The 25,038-nt window shown below is 48.0% G+C and overlaps 1 protein-coding gene across 2 annotated transcripts in view; it reads left to right on the top strand.

Annotated features, from left to right (window-relative positions):
- Window positions 1–567: 567 nt before the first annotated feature.
- SETD2 (SET domain containing 2, histone lysine methyltransferase) overlaps window positions 568–25,038 on the top strand; it is a 66,596-nt gene continuing 42,125 nt past the window's right edge. Inside the window, exons 1-3 of one of the 2 annotated variants that reach the window (XM_037383132.1) lie at window positions 568–797; window positions 16,326–16,341; window positions 19,708–24,146. In XM_037383132.1, coding sequence (XP_037239029.1) covers window positions 760–797; window positions 16,326–16,341; window positions 19,708–24,146 — 4,493 coding nt within the window. In that variant the 5' untranslated portion in view covers window positions 568–759. Of the gene's footprint in view, window positions 798–4,516; window positions 8,417–16,325; window positions 16,342–19,707; window positions 24,147–25,038 lie in introns of those variants that run through there. The other variant, XM_037383133.1, reaches the window with a different exon arrangement.

Here is a 25,038-nt window from a genome sequence, read left to right on the forward strand (position 1 = left end):
CTGGTGATCCCTTGCTTGATCCTGGTGAACCTGGTGAGATCTTGGTGTGGTCCCAGTGATCCCAGGGGTGATTCCGAGGAGATCCCAGTGGCCCTGTGGGCTGATCCCGGGGGTGATCCTGAAGAGATCGCAGAAGTCTCATGAGCTGATCCTGGGGGGGATTCCAAGGAGATCTTGGCACCCTGTGGTTGATCCAGGAGCTGATCCCGAGGAGATCCCAGTGGCCTTGTAGGCTGATCCCAGGGGTGATCCCGAGGAGATCCCAGCAGTCTCATGAGCTGACCCTGGGGGTGATCCCGAGGAGACAGACTCCGGCGGCCCTGTGGGCCGATCCCGGGGGTGATCCCGGCGACCCCGCGGGCTAATCCCGGTGCGCGGTGTGGGCCCCGCCGGCGATCCCGCGGCCGATCCCCCCCGGCCCGATCGCGGGGGGCTCCCGCGGCCGGCGCCGGTCGGGGGGAGCGGAGCGGAGCGGAGCGGCGGCGGGCTGGGAGCGGCGGCGCGGCGGCGCGGCGGGGAGGAGCCGTGCGGCCGGGGCGGACTCGGCGGCGGGCGGCGGGCGGCGGGCAGGGCAGGGCAGGGCACGGCGCGGATGGCGGGGCCCCGCCGGCGGCCGCTGCAGCGCGGGGCCCGCCGGAGGATGTGAGGCGGCGGCGGCGGAGCCGAGCCCCCGCCGGGCTCGGAGGGCGGAGAGGGGCCTCCCCCGCGGCCCGGCCCGCCCGAGGGGCCGCGCCGGCCCCCGACAGCGCCCGCCCGACCATGGGGGACTTCTACGACCCGGAGCACCCCACCCCGGAGTAAGCGCGGGCCGCGCAGGGGCCGCCCCGAGCGCTCCCCCCGCCGCGGCCTAGGGCCTGCGGGGCCCGGCCGAGCCGCGCCGCGTCGGCGGCCCCGCGGGGAGCCGCCGGGGCCGGGGAGGGGGTAGCGTAGACGGGCCGGGGCCGGGCCGCGGCCCCGCCGCCGCTGCCCCTTCCCTGCCTGCCGGCCCGGGACGCGGCGGGCGGGCGGGCGGGCGGGGTAGGCCGCGCATCCCCGGCCTCGCGTGAGCGCCGCGGCCGGGCGCCGGCTGGCGGAGGCCGGGCAGCGCTGGCGGGGGGGGGGGCGGGGGGGAGCGGGGGGGGGGGCGGGGGGGGAGCGGAGCGGGGCGGCGGGCGCTACTGGCGGCCGGGCCCGGGGGCGGTGGGGGCCGGCGGTACCCTGCCCGGGTGTGGTGGGCCCGGGCCCGGGCCGGCCCGGCGGGGCTGCGCGGTGCCGCCTGCCCCGCGGAGGGAGGCCGGGCGGTGCGTGCGGACGTGTCCCGGCCTCCCCGGGGGGCCATTTTTCCGCACCTTTTTTACTATTTTTGTTTCTCTCCTTATTTTATTTTTGTTGTCCGCCCCCAGGTGTGAGGAGTTCCCGAGTTCCGTCTTCATTTTGCCCCTGGAATCCCCCCTGCAGCACCCCCCGGGCGGCCCCTGCCCTGACCCCATTTTCTGACAGGAGGAAGGAGCCAGGCTGAAGGGGGGAGAGCAGCCTAATGGCTGGAGAGCTCTGGTGTTCCTCTGTGCTGGGGATCCTCACCAACCCCCCCACACCACGCCAGGGCCGCTGGCTTTATCTCTCCTTGGGAGCAAGCCGTTGGGTTCCCGCTGGTAGCGGTGGGGTTTCTTCCCCCTCCTCTTTCTTGTTGGTTCTGAATGCTATTTTTACATTTTTAGACTTCCTTCGTGAAGGATTCGGGTGCTTCGTAAACTTTGCATGTGTGGCATCCCCGATGCGCAGTTGGCTCTGGGGTGGAAGGAGGCAGACACCTGGCATGTAGCACACCTCTGTGCAGTGCTTGGATTGGAGGCAAAGCTAAAAATGGCGTGTTTTGAGCAAGGACAACAGAGCAAACCTTTCTGAGCGAGCGCTGTGAGTTCTGTCTGTGCCCACCTGGAACAGCTGAGGATCTGTTTTAGCTGAAATGATGCCTGCGGCCGAGCCTGCTAAAATTAGTGAGAGACGGAGGATTTCATTTTGAGTCCAGGTTGTGTGTTTTGCTAGGTGGGGCTCCTGCCTCTCTGCCCATGCAGGAGAGCCTGGAGCAAGCCCTGCACCTGATATACCTGAGCTGAACCTCGGCAGGGAGCGACGGTCACATCCTGAGCAACCCTCTGGGTTGAAACAACTTCATCCAGAAAGTGTTAGCCTGATTTAGGTATTTTGCCTTTTTTGTTTGGAGCATGAGGAATCCTGTCCCCAGGCATTGTGGTGCGTGGTGTTAAACAAGTGTCACACCGAGCTCGACAGTTAAAAGTGTACAGGTTATATCACACTGCCACTTGTTGTCTAAAACAGTCTCAAGTGTCGTGAATCTGGACTCTTGAAAGAAGCCAGAGCGGTTTCTCATAATGATTTTTAAAAAGGAAATACTAATTTAATGATCTGACTTTGGGGCTTTCTCAGGGTGTATGTTCTGGGTTGGGACTCTGAAAGCTGTTGGGAGATGTTTGGATTTTTTAGGAGCCTTGTTTCCCCCTGCCTGCCTCGAAGCCTGGTGTTCCGCTGTGTGTCTGAGTCGTGTTGGCCACTGCGTTAATGGCATGTCTTATTTAGGACGCAGTGTGTCTGCTTTTAGCTTGAGAAAAAGATTATGTGCAGTAGTTCAGCAATGGATTTCTTCAGAAGTGGGGGTACCTCAGTATTCATTGTCTCATTCCTTGCTCTCCAATGTCACGATATTATAAATGTGCCATATGGTGTCTCCAAGGATCCAGTTGGGTATTTCCAAAGCATGGTTGGCCGCTGCGGTGGAGAGTGGAATTAAAAACAAACTATGGTGGCTGTGGGATATTGGCTGCTGCTGGAGATGGGGACTTCCCCCAGTCCTGTACCTGCTGGGAGGTGGCTGAAAACGGTTGTGCACAGTGTGTTTTTTGGAGGAGTTGCTTTTGTTGCTCATAGAGTTGTGGAGTTGTGCTGCTGCGAGACCTGGGGGCCTGGAGAGCGTTGATCAGAGCTCAGTGATGCAAGCAGAGCCCGGTAAATCGGCAGGCTCGGTCTTATTTTGCATGGGAATTATTCACACAGTGGTTTGGGTTGGAAGATCTTTAAAGATCATCCAGTCCAACCCATGGGCAGGGATGTCTTCCACTAGATGAGGTTCTCAAAGCCCTGTCCAACCCAACCTTGAACATGGCTTACGATGGGGCATCGCTAGTGCTCCATGCTGGCTGTGGGAGGTGGGATATTGAGTCAGGGAGCTGAACTACAGGCGGATGGTGCTTACTGGAGTCTTCCTATTGGCAAAGAAACTCAGGCCAGCTTTTGCCTGGTCGGTTGCTGTTTGCGTCCCACTCAGCAGCCAGAGCTCAGGTTCTTGAGAACTTCAGTGTCCAGCAAAACCAGCCTGCCTCGCCTCTTTGGGTGCTCAGATTTGGGCTGGCCTGAGTCTGTGAGCTCGGAGCCACCACCAAGCTCTACATGAGGTCTGCAGCTTCTCCATGGAGCTGCCTGACGCTGACCAAGACCTACTTGATGGATGTTTATATCTTAGGCTGTGAGCAGAAGAAACTTCATCTCTTCCCGCTGTTACTAGAGCTGTAGTGGTGGAGCCAGTACAGCCCAACCTGAGACAAGCAAGCACTTCCTTCAAGAAGACGCTGAGATCAGCCCTGGCCACTGCATACCAAGGGTGGAGTACCCTCTTAAACGAATCATACATCAGTGGGGTTGTTGCTTGGGGCGAGATGGATTGGTTTGAAAGTCCCAAGGATTTATTTAGCTCACGTTTGTGCATTATGATGAAGACTGAAGGTGCTGCAGCAGGTTCCCTTGCACATCTCATGGTTGAAATGGATTTATCCCGTGCTGCTGCGCTCCCCAGCTTGAATTTAGCTCCATTTTGGGGAAGGTGATTTTCCTGCTGTCCTGCATCTCTGCAGGCTGGTGATGCTGGTGGGGCTTGGTGGTGGTTTGGTGAGGTTGGGGTTTAGGGCCAGTGCATTTGAACACCCTGCTGATTTGGTTAGCGTGATTTGATATGCATTCAAACAGCCTAAAACTTCAGGTTTTTGGTTGTGGCTGTTACTCCTGTTTTTTTTAATGGGTGTTGCAGCGTTCAGCGTTCATGTCACTGTGGGACTTGGTTTTTGTTTCCCATAGGCATCTGGATTCTATTTGCTGCTTTTCTCTAGGGAAGACAATTGGTAACATCAGTGCTCTTGGCACAAGGCAGAAGCTCCTGCCTGGCAAAGGTGCTGTGGTTAAATACCCAAATTCCAGTCAAGTAGGTTGTTTTTATCCATTGGGAGATGCTAATGAAAAGGAAATGCTCAGTTTTACACCTGTGTTTCCCTTTGAATGCTTCTCCTCTTTATCAAGGAGACTAATGAGGGTCCTGTGGGGTGCAAAATCAAGAGTAGTAAGGGAGAAACATGGCTTTCGCTGACTGTGTGTACCTGAGGGTTTTTCAGCTCCGTGCTTAAGCCTTACTGTCTCTGAAAAGTCAGTTTATTTAAAGAAAATTTGCTTTATACATCTGAATTTGTCTCAGTCGTAGGAGGAGACCTTCACCTGTTTGCCTGGCCAGTTAGTAAGTTACCAGACAAATTTCTCACTTGGGTTTTATTATTTCTTTTGTCATCTTAGGAAAATTCCCAGCTGGACCTGAGCTTTCTGAGGCTGGTTGCTTGCAGCGGAGCCAATTTAAATGAGGTCGTTTATCTCCAGGTTGGGTATCTCCAGGAAGGAGATGTGGATGCCATGCAGCACTGCCCATTCTACTCTTGCCTTTTTCCTGCTCCATCCACAGCATGGTTTTGGTACTGTTGCCCAGTTCCCTTAAAAACAAAGCCTGAGGTTTGTTGCTTTGCTCTTGGAGAAGTCATTTTCGTCCTGGTTTTTGGTACCCACCTTTGGGTCTTCTTATCATTGTTGGGTTTTGAGGGAGGAGAACCTCTTGGCTTGTCCTTCTTCCCTGGATTCTTGTGCAGCTCCCACCCACCATTCTGTTGTTCCTACTTTTCCATCTGCCTGTGGTCCAGAAACGTGGCATGCAGCAGAGGCAAAGTAGAACTGCAGTGTTTAACTTCAGGGGAAATTTAAAAAAGGAGGGGTGGGAAAAATAGGTCCACGTTTTGGCTTTGAGCAGTTGAAGTCCCTGTGGTTCCTGCCAACTGAGATGCCTGTAAATAGGAAAATGGTGCATTTTTTCAGGAGCCGGCCATGTGTAAGTGTGCTGGGAATACTTTTTTCCTTTGGTTTTTAGCATTTTAGGTCTATGGCTTGGTGGTGCACCTCTACAGTGGAGTAATTAAAAATGGAATGACGTGTGCGAACGGGACAGGGAAAGTCATGGCCTCAGGATGCCTCCCTGGGAAGATGTGCTTGAGCAGTTGGGTTTCTCAAAAATGAGGAAATTTAGCAGCTGTAGGCTACCCAGGCAGTATATTTTGAGTTCCAAGTCGTTCCATGTACCTTTAGTCACCCAGACACATGCACAAATAATTATATGCCTCACACTTAATATGTAAGAGTAGCTAATATGTAAACTCAGCTCTCCTACATACTATGGTTTGGTGATTGCTCGGAAAAGGGACAGAGAAATCCCTGGTTTTTGAAAGGAGAAGGCTTTCAGATGGTTCTCTTGTCTTGATTTTTTCTAATTCTCCCTCTCCAGTTTAATATTTTCCTTGCAGTGGCTCAAAGTGGGCCTGAAGCGGATAGGTGACAGCCTTCCTTTGAGGTCCTAGAGATCTGTTGACGTAATTCTAAATATAATTTGTTTGTGTGTATATTTAGACAGGGAGAGAAGATTTATAAGTACCTATTTTTAATAGACACAGAAACAAAGAAAAATTAATGTTTGATGTATGTATTTGACTTTTATCCCAATTAATAGACTGGCTGCATTTTATTATTTAGATGATTATTTAGATTTGTTAACAAGCTGAGCCGTGGTGTAGCAGTGGAGCCACACAAGCTGTTTTGGTGCATCTCCCTTGGTGCTGGAGGAAACGATAAGGAGGTGAAATGCTGTGGTCCAAAGGCTCAGATTGTCATGTGTGGTTTGACACCCACGTCTGCGCAGCCACCTAACGCCGCAGGTGGGGCCGGCAGGAGCAGCGCTGGTTTTTCCATTTTACAGCATCCTGGGCTATGCTTCATTTTTATTTTTCCTTACCACAAAAGGTAGGAGTCATTGAGAAAAAGTCTTGAGAAAGTCAAAGTGTGGCTCTGGGTTTTGTATGTTTGGTAGGACACTTGCTGAAATAGATATTTTTTTTTCCTTGACTTTTTTCCTGGCTTTTCCCATTATTTTTCTTCTGTAAACATCCATAAAAAGGCTCCATCCATGCAGCTGCCCCTCTCCAGCGAGCTCCAGCCTTTGGAGATCCATCCCAGAGGCTGCTATCCCCCAGGGCGTCTCCCTACAAGCCCAGGGGCTGATGTGAAGCAGGACCTGAAATTCAAGAGAAACGTGGGCCAGGAGTCAATGTTTGACCTGGAATATTGATGTGGGAGGAAGGAGCATTGGGGCTGGGGCTGGGGACAGAGCTGGAGCCTGGGCAGTACTTGATGTGAAGCAGCATTTTCAGGACCGGTCGTGGATTCCTGCTGGCCTTACCCACCATCACTCAAAGATTTTTGCTGTTTCCACAGCATCACACTGTAATTGCATTATTGCCTTCCTATTTGAAATGCATCAGCGGAGGTTTTGCAGCTAGAAATAAAAAGCGTGTCATTCTAAGCAGAAAACAATTAATTTTAACATTTACAGCCTTCTCTAGCACCAATGTCCAACAGAAAAAAACTCCGGAGCCTAGTGCCTGGAGTTTGCTTGCGCAGCCCATTCCCAGCTTGCACTTCTATTGCAAATTTCTGGTACAAAGGAGGAAGAAGGAGGTTGAATTTATCTGCTCCTACAGTAATTTCCCCGCCTGGTATCACCTTGTGTTTAGCATTGCCACAGCAACCAGCTGTGATGTTGCAGAGTGATAGCAGGGGTGCAGGTTTTCACTCATTAGCTCTCATTTCTTCTTGCTGTGTTAGGCTGGGTTTAATCTCACTGAAATAGTTTGATTTTAAAGCACTCGACTCTCCAGGAGCTGATGTTGCAGGGGACTTCGGTTTATTTCCTTTTATTGAATTGAGAGCGGATCCCAAGATGTCTCCTACTGTTGACTTAACCTGCCAGGCAGGTTTTGTAATAGACGATTAAACTTCATCTATAATTACGTAAGAAATAAACACGTTAAGAATTTTATACTAAAGCAGCAACATTAAGCTTGGCTGGGGCGTTGCAGCATTATATTTACAGCACTGAGACAGCAAAGCTTTTTGTAGTGCATGGTGTGGGTTGCAGTTTGTACGCTTTGAAGTCTGAATTTAGGGACACCTGATTATTCAAAAGCATCTTCTTGTTAATCATGGGATGAGTTTGGGGTAAGGACGGGATGTTTTGTGGATGCAGACATAAGTATGGTGAGTTACGGAAGTGTTGGGTGTTGCATGCATGGCTGTGAATTAGAAGGTAACCTTGCTATGGTGAGTCCAGGTGAAAAAGTACACTAAAATGTCATGGGTTTACCTCCGTGTGAAGGTTGTAGGATACATCTTTCGAGAACCTCTCCTGCTTGGGATGTAAGGGACAGCACTGCTGCTGCCTGCTTTCTGTTTTGGGGAGAAGGGATGCTGGGGACCACTAAGGTACCATGTCTGCGTGTTGGGCATTGCGGGTGGCACACATCCCACTGTCCTGGCGTAGGCAGTGTAGATGTTCCCACCTCACCCGGTGACACCAGGTGCTTTGGGTCATGGGAGACCTCCCCATCTGTCAGCATGGCCACCGGTGTGGCTAGCCTTCTCCTGAAGCAGGTAGGCTTCTGCAAACCCAGCCTGCAGTGGGAAACAGAGAGAAATCTTTATTTGCAAGGCGTTTTAGGAGGCAAAGATGGCCTGCAGTGCCAGGGAGGGTTTTTGCCATGGAGGCTTGGTGATGCCATGTTAGCAGTTTTCCTCGCCTGTGCAAGGCAACCCCCACAGGTGAAGTGGAATGGTGATAGCGGCTGAAGGTCTGTTCCTGCTGGCAGGCCGGGGGTGATGGAGGGGTAGAGCCCCCTCTGGTTTTACCTAGCCCAGTGGGCCAGAAGCTGCTGGCAGAAGGTGTGGTGGAGCCTGGGAGCTGCCTTGGAGCCGGTGGGCTGCCCAAGGGTCTGGTCACGTTCTTCCCCGCCTTGTGCCTGCCCTCTGAGGGAGGGGCATTGCCTCTCTCTGTGGATTGGTGTGGCTTTTTTTCCCTTTTAGCACAAAGAACTATTTACCCAGAGCCATTGCTCAGGTGAGGTGAAGCCACAGCCTCTGCGTGGATATGTGGCGGCCTGAGCTGCGGAGTTCTCTCCAGGAGTGGAGCCCTGTGCTGGTCACCGGTCGTAATGATTTTGAGTCTGCTTAGGTATTTATTTATTTTTTTAAATTCAGTGTGCTGTCAGGTTCCTTGCCTTCCTCTAGTTCTCCTGTTGCTGCAGAGTGATGCTGTAGAGTGTGCTGGTATTTCTCGGAAGCTGGGTGTAGCCTTTTGCTTTTCAGCAGGATTTAAATACTGAGATTATTTTCCTGGTATCGAACATCTTTAAACTTAATTAGGGCAGGTGAACTTTTTCTGTGCATTCTGTGCATTTCCATGATTGCATGGGATGGGTTTTAAGCAAAACTGAAAAACAAACTGCGGGTTTTTTTCTATGAATTCCACTAATTGCTTTTACTTCCGAGTGCAGAAGCGTTTCCAGCCTATAACCTGGCAGTGCTCGCAGGTGGGTGCTGTGCCGTCGCAGGCCACAAACGTGACCGTCCCCCTGGGTTAGGACAGCAACCACCGTAAGGGAGAGGGAGTTTTGCAGAAGGCTGGCACTTGCTTGCTCTCCTTTTATTAATGAACTTGGGGGATATTTACTATAAATCTGCAGCAGAATATTAGAAGTTCCTTCTGGTGGCAAGCAGTTTTGGCTTGTAGGGCCGGTACCACCAGGACACGCAGTGGGGTAGCCGTGATGTTATGCAGGCATAGTCCTAAAAGCAGTTTTGTGCTGGTGGGAGAAATGCTTTGTCTTGTGGTTGTACCATGGTGGTGCCCTGCTTAAATCAGCGTCACAGCCTTGCTGTTGCAAACACTGTATGTAAATGTATGAAAAGGTCTGTGGCCTGAAGAACCTGGAAAATAAAGGTGGGATAGTGGGGGCAGATAAAAAAAATTGGGAATGGGGATAACCACCTTAGTAATTTGTTGAGGGTCACACACAGGCTGTTGCAGAGCTAGGGATCGACCCTGAGCTTTTAAGCCTGGCCTAACCCTGGCTGCAGGAAGGTTTTAATTTCAGCCTTTTGGATTGTTGGAAATTGTTCAATGAAGTAAAATGATTAGTGAAATAATGACCTTGCCTCTTATGCTGCAAGCAGTAGTGTGCTCTTATGCTGGGAGCGCTCTGGTTTGTAAAGATGCATGGACTGTTGGTTTTAATGTGCTTTTTGGGTTTCTTTGTGCGACTCCTGTCCATCCATCCTGCTGGTACCACGGGGAGGGAGCCGTGTCCAACCATCCTGCTGCTGCTCCTGCTTGTGTGCTGCAGGTGATAAGCCAGAGGTGATAAACTGCATTTGCCCAGGGGCAACTGCAGCCCAGGGTGGACCCACGGCTTGGAGGTATGCACACATTTTAGGAGTTAATTGCATCAGACGGGGAAAATGCGGTTTCAGAGTACCTTGCATGCCTGAATCGTTTCCTTTTGTTGCTGATCTGGTGGAAGGGGGGTGATTTTGTGGCAGGGATTACCTCAAAAGTGATCCCATTTAAATTTTGTTGATGGGAGGACTCTGGCTTTGAAAGCTGCTGCTGAAATCTCTCCTTCCCTGCTGTGAGAGGAGGAGGAGGAGGAAGCTTTCCAAGGACTGAGCCAGAAGCTGTGGTTTTGAGCTAAGCTGTGAATTTCTGCCCTCTTTTTGTCACTGTCACTCTTCCGCCCTCCCCCGGGCCTGTCCTTTCCCTTGTAGTGTTGGTGCTCTGTTGGTAAATCCCTTGCCCGGCTGCCATGGGAACAGCATTGCTTATGGTGATCGCTGTCGCGATGTCAAACTTGGTTTCTTCTTCAGATGTGCCCTGGCACTGAGCAGAAAGGGGAGAGCGGGAGCCATGTGCGTGGTGAATTTGGGAATTCCCGGGCAGTTTTGGGGAAGCAGCAGGGTGCTGCACAACCTTTGTTGGAGCAGAAGATCGGAGACCACTGGACAGTGTTTTTCTTCTTAATCAAGTCTTCTTCCTGAAGCAGAAGATCCTAGCTTCTCTAAAATGCTGGTAGTATTAACACAGAGATAACTAAATAATCAGAAGCTTTGGCTCCCAGAAAATCCCCTCCAAACCTCAGCCTGTGGCTTTTTGTATGCTCCTGCCAAGGTCTCTTTTTTCTGATGCACCTTCCTCTGCAAGACGAGCAGCCGCAAAAGCAAATTGTTTTCAGAAATCCCCCTTTTCCCCCTTCATATCTTCCCCTTCTCTTTAGGGTTTGGTCACTGTTGGGTCAAACTGCCTCAGGAAGGGTCTGCATGGGCTCTGCCAGACCCAGGACTTGGGCAGAAGTCCCTTTGCCAGTGCTGCCAGCTGGCAAAGAACAGGTGGTTTAGCTTGTGCTATTTTTATTTTTTTTTTTTTTAGCCTATATTTTCCCCAGCTGCGGAGAATGGAGTGTAAATGCTTGTAGTAAAAATTTATAGTGCTATAAGTTTTCCATATTGTGTTGTAATGCCTCCTGAATCTGTTCTCCATGGCTCTCCTCCAGCTAGATGAGAAGTGGGACCCTGGGCTGGCCTGAAGTGGAAGCTACAACAGTTTAGTTTCTTAATCTTCTTCATGCCTGCTGTTGAAATGGCTCATGTCCAGGGTTTTTCTTGATTTATAAAGTTAATTTCAGAGGGCTGTATTAGGAGGGGGTGTTCACTGATGATTACAGGTGACTCCATACACCACTAACCCAAAATCTATGTTAAAAGAAAAATCCCTTTCTGGCATACTTGTGACTATGCAGGATGTCACTCAACCCTCATAATTTTTGTAAATGAAAGAAGAAATAGTTCTTTTCAGTATATTCTGCTACTTTTTTTTCCTGGAGTGTTCAGTCCTCTCTGTTCTTTCATGTTTCAGCACAGGAGAAGTGGTGTCTCATCTCCAGCTCCATACTTGGAACTCCAAGCCCAGAGAAAACACCGTATAAACCAGCAAATGCTGGTTTCGGAAAGCAGGGGCTGGGAGGGCTGGATTTGGGGGATGTGCTGCAGGGCCAGGTGTATGCTTACAGCTACCTTGACCTCATTTGCTGGAGAGCTTGGCTTGGTTTCAAGCTTCTGTTTAAATAAGATGTTTGATATTGTTAGTGATTCCCCACACACCCCTGCCCCCGGGTGTGCTTTAGCCTTTCCCCTGTCTGTGGCTTTTTGGGAGAAGGAGCAGGATTGTCTATTAACTTCCCTGGTGTTTTTTTTTCTGGTTGTACATTATCTGGTTGTGGTGCAGTATTTTTGGGAGCTGGGACACTTGGGTATTAAAACCACAATGCTCTGTACACAAGATTTCACAGCTAATTTAGCACCGTGTTTCAGTTAATCATAGGAACTGCTGCACATTTGTCCTTGTTTTTTATCTCTAGCTGGCCACATTAGAGTCTAATAAACCCAAGTGTGCAATAGCACTTCAGACCTGTAAGTATTTTATCAAATTGTTTGGTTTTGAGGATGGCAGGAACTGAATGAGAGCAGGACATTGCCTACAGCGTCGTGGTGCACTGCGGCAGCAGAAGCCGCTCTCCATTGCTGGCTGGGCAGTGGTGAAATCTGCCTAGATGCTGCATTTTTGGCTTTAGGCCCGTGCCAGAATTGCACATTTCCACCCAAGGTGTTAATTTGTGGAATGTCCGCTGGTTTGCTCAGCACCAGTGTTCTAGATGAAGGTGGTGGCTGCGTTAGGTGCTGGGGGATTCATGGGCAGCTATGGAAATCCATCTGCATCCCCATGCTGGCAGGGTGTTTCTGGCTAACCTGGCCTAAGCAAAACAGGCTGGAGGTTGGGATTTCCTCTGGTTGAGTGCTGAGGTTTTGCATTTTGTTTCCTTTGTTCAGAAAAAAAGGTAATTACTGAGGCAGGTAGACTTTCAGATGGACCTATGCTAATGCCTGCACAAAAGTTCATCATCAGCTTAAACCAAGGTGAGCCGAGGGGAGCCTTTTTAGTGGGGCTTTTTAGGCTTGCAGCATTGTTAGTCTTGCAGGTGTTTAGATAAGAAGAGCTTTAGGCTTCCAGATTTTTCTCTCTTTAAGAAGAAGAAAATGAAAAAAAAGAAGAAGAAAAAGGGGACATATGGGAGACTTTTCAAGTTTTGTTTTAATATAGACCAGCATTTGTCATTTAGACTTTAGAAGCCTGAAGGCATGTTTTTGTTGTTTGCATTTTTAGCATAAACAAAGCCTGCATATAGTTCAGATTATGGAGTGGATTACATTTTAAAAATGAGAGAGGTCTCATTCATGTCAAGCTGTTGAAGCAGCTAAGAAATGCTGGAACTGCTGAACCTCAGTATTAAAATACAACCTTATTTTTTATTGACATGCCCATGACAAACCTGGGATGTTTCCATGAGTAGGAACACTGATAAATTTTAAATATAAAGAATTTTGGGAGAAACATGGGTCTGTAGCCTTAAAAAAAGTCTTTCCTGCAAATACAAACTCCATACTATGTTGGGATTTGGGATTTACTTGCTGCCATAATTGCTCGTGGGTGCTCCTGGGTGCCGTCATGCATTTGTGAGGCATGTGCAAGCACAGCTTGAACTCACCTGACTGATATTTGTCATTAGTTGATCAGATCTAACGGGCAGACGAGCAAAATTGTTCTTTAAATTTTATTTTTGGGGCAGACCGATTTATCTTTTTTTAAAATACTAATACATAGGGCTGCTGTAGACAAATAAAAGATGGTACAGTTCCCAGTTCTTTTGTTTATTTTTAATTTATTAACCACTTGTTTGTAGAGGTCTTCAGTTTTACTCTGAGTTTTTATTCTGGGTTTTAACAAAACTTTTCTCTTGATGCTTACAGAAATGAGCCACTAAGTGCATGAATTCAGTGCTAATTTTAATAACAGTCTTCCTTTTATGTACCTGCAGATAGCAAGGTGCAGCGGGAGGGGAAACAAGTGGGATTACTCTAAACCTCTGGGGCTGGAAACCTGCTGGAGAACCTAGAGTTGTGGGTTTGGATGGATCCCCAGCTCGCGTACGCTCTTGTTGTGCCGGGTCTCCTGCGTGCCAACTCCTTCCTCAGGCTTGTAACGTGGGGATTTTGTGTAACTTCATACCCAGTGTGGGCGGAATTTGGCAAAAAGTTTTTGAGCAAACAGCAACACGTTTGCTAATTTTGGAAATCTATTTATATATTTTTTTTTTATCTGGGGCAAAGGAAGATGCTGTAAATGGAAATGGGATCCATAACCCAAGCCAACTACCTCTTTTATTAACCTGGGTGAGGGCACCTGTAGCAAGGTGGGATGAGTGTCTGCTGCTGCTGGAGGGGTAATTCAGGAGGGAAAAGCACTTGGGCATAAGTGGCTGAAATTCCGCTGCAGAGAAGGAATACTGCTGTTCCTTCTCTGAGAAGAATTACTTCTCTGTTCAGCAGAAATAAAATTGTTCATATAGGCATCTAGGACTATACAAGATACATTACTGTCTTATCTGCTTCATTCTTACGTGTTTTATTTTAAACAGACACTTTAATTTATGCACCATCTTATATTTTGTTCCTTCTTAACTGTGTTCTATCTTGTAATATTTTCGTTTCTTACTTGATGCCCTTTAAGCTGCTCAAATTTTAGCAATTTCCCCCTCTAATGACAGACAAGTCTCACTACTGAGGGGCTTTAGAGCAGCAAGATCATCCATTTCCTCACCTTCTCCTACAAGATTTTCTCTGGGTTTTGAAGGGCTTCCACTATCTTTTTCCCCGCCCCCTATCAGTGTATTGCAATTTTCTTGCATGCTTTGACCCCCCATGCAGAAGCTGGTGCTGTGCATTTGTGGTGCAGCTGTTTTGAGGTGGCAAATGCTGAGGCTGCTTTACCAACCTGGCATCTTGTCTGGGACATCTGCTGCTGTGGCAGCAAGCTTTGGGCAGGATGCGAGCTTAGGGCTGGCCTGGATCGTGCCGTGATTCCTGCTGTTTTGTAGGCCTGTCCTCTTGGAAAAGAAAGTTTTAGTCTTAGCTTTCAGTTTTTGGAGACCTCTGCTTTGTGTACTTGCCAGCATTTTAGTTTAATACCGGTTTTATGCCGTGTTTTAACAACAGGAGCAAAAACGGATTGTTAAGAGGAATTAGTTACTTCCTTTACTCTTACAACAGGTTATTGATTGTACAAACTAAACTTTGTTACCTGTGTCCCAATATCTGGCTACTTAAACCTGTGTTCTTATGTATGAAGAGACAGTTACTTCTTTTTAGTTTAGGACCTGTTGGTGGTTGTTCTGTGCTGCATCACAACACGTCTGGTTATGGATGTCTTGAAAATCTTCATAGAATCATTTAGGTTGGAAAAGACCCTTAAGGACTCCTTAAGGAATCCAGTGTTTGTGTCGGGTCTTGTTGGGTGTTGGCTACACTAGAGCTCAGTGCTGTTCTCACACCTTGTAAATGCTTAGGTTTAACACTCAAAATATGTGACTGTCAAGAGGGACAGTTTCCTAGAAATCTAAAACTCCACTCGCTGTGATCCTAAAAATGAAACCTCCTTTTAGGCCCTAATTTGTGTCAGTGCTGTTCTCAGAGGGCTTCTGACCTCCTCTGCATCAGCAGTATTTTGAATTCATGGCTTGGGTAACCCCATTAAATCACATATGCTCCCTTGTAATCTCCACAGCTTGCTTAAACTCATGGCTCATGTTTCCTCAATGGAAACAAACCCTATTCTTGCTGCTGTAAGAATAATTTATAGCCTATTAATAAGCTTTATCAATTGGTTGTGAGCCTTCGTAGAGGCAGGACTATGTTACTGCTGGTGATAGGTCTTTCTAGCAGGTTGCTCCTGATTCTCTGTTGATGATGGTTTAAATGGGGAGATAGGTGGTTACTGGCATGCCGTCTCTGTGTTGGTCCCTGCCTGGGTTACACAGAAACCGAGAGTTTTGGCTTTCTTTTCCAGAAACTGATACTTCTCATTAGCTGATGCTTGAAGTGAAATCTGTGAGCCTTTTCTGCAAGAAAACTTTCCCCGTGTTACCACGACAGCACCGAATTATGGCTCAAAACCTGATAAAATATAGCAAAAGTCCAGCTGAAAACTCCCCCTGTATCTATAAGGTAGATGGAGAAAAGGCTGTCTGCCTGCAAACATAAAGGTTAGGTGAGTGGAGAGCGTTTTGGGACTTCTGGTAGAGGAAGTAACAGATAAAGACAGATGAACTGTAACCACTGAAACTTTTACATCTGCTGCTGTAGTTTTCTTTTGGGGCCTGAGAAACTCACTGAATCTGTCCCATGTGTTGAGCAAAGCAAGGAGGGGGTAGTCGTGTTCTTTCATCTTCCTTGTAGGAGAAACTACTTTACTTAGGGTATGAAAGTGAAGAACTTAGGGAAGCAAAACAAAGTTGGGCTTTCCCGTTTCCTCAGCATTGGCAGGTTTGGCTGGGATCAAAGTAGCGCTCAAATTAATTCATTGTTGGGCAGCTAGCTGCCAAAGTACTGATGAATTAAGTCTAAGCATTGTGGCAAATAGCCAGAGCTGCAGGTCGATAGCAAATCATACAGCAGTAAGGCATTCGTAAATATCATTAATTTCTGTTGATGAGAGCAGCAGGTACTTTTCACTGTTTCTGGGCTGCTAAGGAAAATACCAAAATTGATAGAAACCCAAGTTCAGCTTCCTGTGTCTCATTTTTGAGGCCTTTTTTTATCTGCGTTACCTCTGCAGTGCCTGTTGGAATAAGGGTCTTGCTGGTTTGCAGACCTTGGAAGACAACACCGAGCCAGCAGTTTGCTCAGAAAAGGTTTGCTCTGTTAAAAGTCCACGCAGAATTTTCAGTATTGAAATTCTTGAGCTTCAAAATCATGCCGTCCTCCCCTTCAGGGGGTTGGCGTGTCTGCTCGACTGTTGGGTGCCATTGGTAGGGTCATCTCTTACAGCAGGATTATTTGTGGGGTGGTGGTGACCCTCATTCTGTGTCCCCGGGCCCACCCCCTTGCGGTGCCAGACTTAGGACATTACGTGTGTTGTTTCTGCCTGATGTTTATGCCGCCTTTATGTTTTCTTTTGCATGTTTTCTCGGCAATAGAGAAGAAGAAAATGAGGTGAGTAAAACTGATTCCTTTCTTGCTGTAGCTCCTGAGACATGCGTTAGCCCAACATATTTGACCTATAGATTTCTCAAGTCGAGAACGACTGAGGGCCCGGACAAAGCAAAGTGATGTTTTTCTGCGGTGCCTCTAGTTCAGTGATTAAATCCAGAAGGGAAACACCTTCAGATTCACGTCTGCCATCTACACACAGTGATGCGATAGCAGAGTGTGAGGGTGCCCTTGAGTCACTTGGTGTAGGTAGATGCTGCTTTCTGCACCATGAGAGGATGATTATTTAAGGACTTAATCTGTAAAATAAATCAGTTTTGCTCTGTGTGACTCAATGAATTTAAGGGGAAAGGAGAAAAATTGGAGGAACTGGAAGAGTTTGTAATATCCTGGCATAGGGCTGACTGCTGCTAATAATTTTTGATGCTGTAGGATCATACCTGCTCTCTTTCTGCTGGTGAGCACGCTGTGTGTCCTGCCTTTGTTCCCAGTCAACTGAGAGCTGCAGGAACACTGCTGCTTCAGTAATCGTGTACCTCTGCTGAATATGCAGAGTGAACTTGTATCGCCACCTTCTTTCTGCAAAATACCCACAGCAACGTTTTGGAGAATGTTCCCTTTCTGTAAAACATTAAAGGAAGGAGAACTCCTCTTCTACTAGAAAGCTTTTGCTGGTAATTGCTACCTATTAAATTTCAAAAGCTACCTGTAGAGTATGGTTAAAATTCTGTAAGTCATGTTTTGTTAAACTTGGTGTTATTTAAAAAAAAAAAATCCCTGGAAGCGTGAGCACATGAGGGTGAAACATTTGTCCTGAAATGCATCATCTTTGCTGAATAGACTATGAAGAGGGGAGGAATAGAAGCTTAGCAGCTCCTTTTTTGCCTTCAGGTCTTGTGTTTTGTGTAAAGGTGGATGTATCCAAACACCATTATTCACATGTGAGCTCGGATTTCAGATTTGTTGCGCTTGAAGTTAGAAAGGTTTTGATAGAAACATTGGCATATTTCCGTAACTGTGAATTTTGCACATAAAATAATTTCACAGAAGTTCTATCAAGAAAAAAAAACTCTTAAACGATGATTGCGCTGTATTTACTATATTTTAAAATACATGTTTTGGTTTTTTATATATATATAATTGGTATAATAGATGAGTCCAGTGTCTGATAAGAATTTGGAATCATGTTTGTGGAGACTCCTTCTGTGAGACATCAGGGTATGGTTGAAGATTGGGACCTGCTTTCTTACTCTTCTGTTCTCCCAAGGCACATAGACAGGTTGGGGTAAAAAGGTGTGAATTTCTGGTCATGTAGGGATAATAATTGACCCAGCAAATGCTCAAAATTATGTTCCCTTGCTCTTTGGAAGGCCAAGCCTAGCGTCCTATGGGAGGGTGGTCTCAGCATTCAGACACTCAGAAACTCCTACCATATGGGCTGGATGCTTGATATTGTCCTTTATTCTTCCATAAATTAGTTTATGTACACTTGTGTTTTAGTGTATGGATAACTTCTGGTGTGCGGATTCTTTTGAAAACAGGGACAGTATTTTCAGCATGGCTTTCTGGAGATGGTTGTGTGACAGTCGTGGAGACAGGAGTGTGTTTCAGAGCTGGGCAAGTGTGTGAACATGCACTTTCTCCCAGGGTCACTGTTTGGGTGGCCTTTTAGCCATGGCACTCATTTAAAAGCATTCATGAAATGGCACCCGTATAAATAACACCCATTTAAGAAGCGTGCTTTTATTTTTTGTACCAGTTTTTCCAGCATGCAGCTAATCATCTGGTGAAGATCAAATGTGTGCATGGGACTGGGCTGGGTAGCAGAGACTAGTCATGTAGAAACCATGACATGGTTTTCACAATTAAAATAAGCCCCTATGTGTTTCATCAAAAATGAGGATATTTTTGCATATATGATGTTCAAGGGTGCAAATAGAATGGGGTGGGGTTTCCATTCCACCAATGTCTTATTTAATAATTTACTATGGTGCCTTTAGCCTGAGCAACTATGCATTGTTTTATAAAAGTTAAAGGGTAACAAAGTACGTAATAATTCACAGTGGGTTGCAGGAAACCACTGCTGCTGCCAAAGATGCGTTCATGCAATAATTATGGGAGTAAAACCCAGCTCTACAGTTTTTATACTGCTACAACTGCTTCCATTGGAGACGTGCTTCTCACACAAAAAGTAATTACCCTAATGCAATTTGGATTTACGGGGATAAAGATTATTGGCAAGAACACCCTTTTACCACGGTGCCACAATATTTATCTTTAGGGATTGCACTCCTGTGACACAGCTTTTGCGCAGATGATCCCTAAGCTTTAAAATAGTTGGAGAAATGCTAAGATGGGTAAATGTACAGTGCTTTATGCTCTGAAAATTCCTAATCTTGGGCTTGGACAGGTAGATCCTATAAGGTAAGAGGCTCCTGTGTTGAAGGAGCTTTGTTACTGTAGACTTGCCCCACTTCTGAAGTCAGGGTTCAGTTGCAAGCACTGTCACAGCAGCTTTCTTGGAGATCCTGAGCTCCTAACGTCCTAGAGAATATGATTTTTAGCTCATTAGCGTTGGAAATGAACGGACTTGCTGTAGCACAGTCTGCACTGCAAGGTGGCGAGTGAGGTCCTGGGCAGGAGACAGCACATAGCTTCTGGGTGAGATGCACACGGAGCGTATTACAGCCAGTTGGCCTGGAGGTGACAGAGTCATCACGCACCACTGGACCCTGATGGGAATTCTTGGAGGTTGTTATATTAATACTGATCTGTACCTGAGCCTGGAAAGTTACTAGGAATTACTAATGACTGAGATAGGCTGTCAGTGGGGCGTGGGAAAGGACGGGGCTTAAAATTGCCACACTAATTCTTGATAGTCTTGAGTTATGCTGAAACCAAATGCATCCAGGTGCGGTCTCCTGGGATGTGAAAAAAAGAGCACTTAAAGATTAAAAAGGCAGGATATTTTGCAGCCTGGGACCACAGAAACAGCACAAATAAAGCGGTACTATATCTTTAATTAACTTTAAATGTTGCACTCTATCTCTTTTTGTAATAAACCAAGAATTAAATGAAAAAAGAAGTTTCAGTTTGGTCATTAATAAGTCAGTTAAAAAGCCTCAGCTCAAACCCTGAAGGAGGTTTTGCTCCAAACTGAAAATGACTGGATAATTGATTTTGTTCAAGAGAGCCAGGCACAGAAGGCAGAGTGACTGTGCTATCCCAGACTCCAGCCCAGGGTATCAATTTCTATTTTATTATCATGAAAAATTCACCAGGTAAAAGAAAATTGTTCTGTGTGCCTGTAGAACAGAGTTCAAAATTCCCCCAAACCAATTCCTCTAACTGCATCTTCTTCTTTCGCAGGGCAAGCCTGAAACCGTGCAGAAAGCTGGCTTTATCAAAGGCCCAGTGTTCAAAGGCGTTGCTTCGAGTCGCTTTTTGCCCAAAGGCACCAAAGCAAAGGTTAATCTTGAGGAGCAAGGAAGACAAAAGGTGTCTTTCAGCTTTAGTTTAACCAAGAAAACCTTACCGAATAGATTTCTGACTGGTCTTGGAAACGAGAAACAAAATGAAACTCAGAACTCCCCAGCAGTACCCCTTCAGACTGACTTTAACCCCAAAAGTAAAATGGACCTGGGGGATGCTGCTGGTTCAGCTGAGGAGTCTTCACCTCCAAAACCGAAGGTAGAATTAGGGAAGATCCATTTTAAAAAACATTTACTCAATGTCACAGCGAAACCGCCACCAGCTACAGCAGCAACGCTACCGCCACCGCTGCCAGCAGTGGCACCAGTAACAGAACTGGTGGCACTGGCTGTGGACTTCCCCTCAACGCCACCACCTCCCCCACCTCCTCCTCTGCCGACAGCATCGATGCTGCTGGCGACACCAGTTCCTGCAGCAGCAGCCTTGCCACAGCTGCCGGTAACACTGATGTCGACGCTGTTGCTCTCGCCGCCTGTGGAAGCTGAAGTCCCCGCTTTGAAGGAGCCATGCCATGTGGCACCTAAGGAGGCTTTGGAGCCGGTCGTTAAGCAGGATGCGGTATCGCGCGGTTCGGAAGAACGTGTAACTCAAAACACACTCGAGCAGACGGAAATAACTCCGCAGAAGGAAGATTCCCATATTGGGAAGGAGGATGAGGTTTCCGACAGCTCAAAGGGTGCTCCCCTCTGCTCCCGGAGGCAGGGATCAAAGAGAAAGTTCTCCCAGTCCGACGGCACGCTGCTGGGTTCTGAGTCTGATGAAGATTCGGTGAGGACCTCCTCCAGCCAGCGGTCACACGAGCTGAAGATATCCAGTACGGAAAAGGAGAGAGATCCTAGACGAAGCTCCACATCCCTCAGAGGTGATGACCTGGGGAAGTCCTCCTCACGCTCCAGGTCTGACAGGGATGAGAAGTACTCGAGCTATTCAAAATCAGAAAGAGATTCGCGGTATGTGTCCTCCCGCTCTCGATCTGATAGAGAGAGAAGGCGAAGCCGGTCTCATTCCCGTTCCCGATCTGATCGGGGCTCCCGAACCAGCTCTTCCTACTCGAGGTCGGAGCGCTCGCATTACTACGAATCTGACCGCAGATACCATCGGAGCTCCCCGTACAGGGAGAGGTCGAGATATTCCCGTTCGTATGCAGACAGCAGGGCGCGAGAGAGCTCGGACTCAGAAGACGAGTACCGGAGGACACATTCCAGATCCAGTGACTCGAGGCGTACGTCGTCCCACTCCTCCTCCTCCTACAGAGACTCGAGGACTTCTTACTCTAAGTCGGACAGGGACAGCAAAGTAGAGTCGTCTCATGCCGATGTGGAGAGGAGAGGAAGGTCATCTTTGAAAGCAGATAGAGATTCAAAAAGGACTTCAGAAAATGAAGTAACCAAAAGGTGCTCTCCCCTTGATGAGCTAGGTTATCGAAAGGGGACATCCCATTCTAAGCCCGAGAGTAATGTGAATTCCTCCCGTTATAAGTCCACCCCTTCAAAGACCCCCACACCAAAGCCTGATAAATTTAATAAGAGTTCTTTCTGTTGTACAGAATCGATCGAAGAAATAAAACAGCAGTCTAATTCTCTAGATTTAGAGACCTCTTGTCTAAAAAGCAATGAGATTAGGGTGTCCATTGCGAAAAAATTTGAAAGGGAAAAGAGACTTTCTCCATTAAATCAGTTAAATGATTCGCCCACTTTTAAAAAGGCAGATGAATCGAAAGTGGGTTTTCCTAACTCGATGTCCGAGGAACTTACAGGAAATGAATGCCACGACAGTGTTAAGGAACAAGAAACTTTATTAAAGATAAAGCAAGATCAGTTAAGAACGTGTTTCCCCATGGAGTTGAGTGTAAATGGGTCCCCGGAGGGTAGGGCTGGTGCTTTGGCAGCTTCCAGTGCCTCCAAAACAGAGGATGTTGCTGCGTCTTCTGATGATAGCCTGTGTCGGTCAGAAGCGTTGCCTGTCGTGAAGACAAGTCCATCGTATCTGTTGCCATCCAATGGGTTTGAGACCGTGTATGTGTCTCAAGAGCAGGAGCCGGATGATTCTCAGGTCCAGTCCAGCGAGTGCAACAGTCTGTCTAGGGAAGTGGAGGCTCCGGCCCCGCAGCAGCAAGAGGAAGCCACCCCTTTACCTGTCATGAATGTAGATCATACTAAAACACTTCAGAAGCTGGATGATCAGGCAGCTCCATGCAACAAAACCAAAGAACCAGTTTTTTGCTACATTTCAGATGATGCCACCCCTGCTTTGTATCATTCAGAAGTTGAAATCGGAGTGGAACCGGCAGATGTAAAAGTTACGTCTGAGACTTTTCTGGACATGCAGGTAGAGCCGCAGACTGTTACGTGCGATTATGAGAGCACAGAGGATCACCACTCAAAGTCTGCCTGTGACGATGAGCACAGTCATTTTTCCCATAAAATTAGCCTGGCAGTGGAGAGCTCGAGCAGGGATTCCTCCCAAGATGACTGTTCCTCAAGGCTCAGGTCGGACCATCCCGTGCTGGAGGAAAGCGTCTCTTCCAAATGGGACGTGCCACCACCGGATGGACATTGTGAGCTGCTCCAGCATTCGGAAGCTGAAGAGGTGCTCGAGTTGGATACTCAGCACGTTGATCTTGGTTTGGCAAAAGGCAAGCTGTCATTCAAAGATGAACATTCGTACTATTCAGAAGTGCCGCTTGAGCACCGCAGCAGGGAGGTTGCGGAAGAAGGTGCCGTGTCCACCGAGGGAGCTGGGCTGGATGATTTGAGAGTTCGGTGTCCTGGCCTATTGGCCGAGAAGGACGAGGGAAACGAGCCCTTGGTGGCTTCAGCTTTTCCAGATGCCTTGTTTCCCTCTTGTGATGTCATCGTCACTGCAGAAGAAATGGAGACGGTGACTCAAGCCCCAATGTGTGACAGCAGTGGCAACGCTGCTGAATTTGTTCCCCTTGGCCATGACGATTACTCTGACATGGGGGAGAGTGACAGCGAGGGGGGCAGCGAAGACAGCGACACGGAAGACTCTGATGATGATGATGGCACGCCCCGGAAACGGCTGCAGTCCATTGTGGTAGTACCAAAGAACTCGACCATTGCCATGGAGGAGAGCAGCCCCGGCTCCTCATGGAGCAGCCAGGGCAACAGGCGCTTCTCTGACCACTGGGATGAGGAGCGACCCGAGCCCAGTAGACCGTACTACGAAGAGAGATCAGAGAACATGGCGAGTAAAAGTGGTCCACAAGTGGAGAGTCGATGTTCTCCTAGAGGGATGGAGAAGAGTACGGCAACTTCTACTGAGCTTAGCAGGAAGGAGATGGAGGAGCTGCGACCAGATCCATGCCAGGCTCAGAGCGATGGCGTTGACAGCACTAGTCAAGCAGACCTAACGGCAGACTCCCAGGGCAAACCCAGCGCGGAGGAGAGAATAATGTTGAAGGAGCTGATGGCTGTTGGTAGACCGATGGGCCGACAAGATGAGCAGCCATTCTGTTTGCCAGAGAGTTTTGAAAGCGCTGATAAATCCCGACACCAGATGAGCTCTTCCAAGCCAGACAGTAGGCAGGGAAAGGGTGGCCTTAACCAGTCTGGCCTTGGAGAGTTCTCCAGGCTGGATGGGTTTCATGCAGCAGAGGATCTGGGTGGTTTGGGCTGGGACTTTTCCCAGCCAGAGAAGCCCAGTAGCACCTACCAGCAGCCAGACAGCAGCTTTGGGGTCTACTCTGGCTACGTTTACCAGCCCGGCACGGGAGCCTACAGCGGCTCTCAGAGTTACTGGCAAGGCAACGGTTATTGGGATGCGAGGTCTGCTAGCAGGCCTTCTGCAGTTAATTACGAACGAATTCAAGGGCAAGTACCAGATTCTCTAACGGAGGATCATGAGGAATTTGAAGATGACCGTTGGGACGATGACTGCAAACCTCGTTTTCCCAGCCCCTCAAGTAAATGCCAGATGCCCGGGCAGAAGGAAAAAGGCTCAGTGCAGGCGCACGAGATCAGCAGCAATTCAACCAAGGAGTCGGTGCCTGGTGGGGAGAAGAAGGAGGAGGTGAAGATTTTGGAAAAAAATGATGCAAAAGACCGAGGTCCTCCAAAAAAAAGACGCCCAGAGTTGGAGAGCGACTCCGAGAGCGACGTGGACTCGAGGGAAAAGAAGAAGGTGAAACTGGAGGGGGAGCAAGTGGAGTCTGTGCCGCAGGACTCCTCCATGGTCGGTCGGTTGTGTATCATGGACGACTTCAGAGACCCCCAGCGCTGGAAGGAGTTTGCCAAGCAAGGAAAGATGCCCTGTTACTTTGACCTTATTGAGGAGAATGTGTACTTGACAGAAAGGTAACCGATATTTTTTTTTTTCTTGCCTATAGCAATTTTAGCTTTTAACATACATTTGATTCTGTGATAATTTTTTTCCTGGCCAAATTGGCATAATTTGGAGGGAGGAGGAGGGATGTCTCCTTCCCTATATCTGGCAAAACTGCTCCTAGAGGAGACGACACTGGGCAAGTGTTTTAATACCCCCTGGGTCTCTGCTCCTAAACAGAACCCCCCCGTTGGGCCCAGACAGGCCCTGGTGATGAGAAGAGGTGAAAGATGGGAGGATGGGGGGGAGGACAATTTATTTATACCCTCTTTTCAGTCATTCTGCAGCATCCCCTTTGTCCAGTGTTGATTCAGGTATCAGGCAAGACTTGTACGCGTGGGATTACTACATCAGCACCAAGGAAACATGTTATTCTTGTACCCGTGGTAGTTTGTAGGATAGTTAATTTTTTTCCAAGCTTTTTACTTTGTTTTCTGTTGTCCACCGTTCCTCTGAACTTGGTGCAGCTACTTTAGAGCCCAGAGCTGTATAGCAGCATCACCTCTGGGCTTGCCAGATCTTGTCTGTTTAGCATCCCCAAATGCCAGCTTGCCCCTTCTCTGAAGACACAGGGAATCCGTCTGGGTGTGGGAAAGGTTTTGGACAAACAATGTGTGTTTCCAAAGGCTTTGGTTACTTGCATGTAATTCTTTGTCATCTCAGATGAGTTATTTTAGAAATAACAGACTGTAATTTGAAATATCAGAGGGTAGCTGTTGGCTGCAGATTATCCTTGTCCCTTTTGCATGGTAACATTGAACAGGATATGATCTCTGGAAAATAAAAACATCTCTTTCTGAGCTTTAGGGATGATTAGTAAGTGTATTGCTTCAGGGCTCAACTACCTTCGTCCTTGCCAAAAAA

The sequence above is a fragment of the Falco rusticolus genome, chromosome 4, assembly GCF_015220075.1.
Source record: "Falco rusticolus isolate bFalRus1 chromosome 4, bFalRus1.pri, whole genome shotgun sequence".
Taxonomy (NCBI): Eukaryota; Metazoa; Chordata; class Aves; order Falconiformes; family Falconidae; genus Falco; species Falco rusticolus.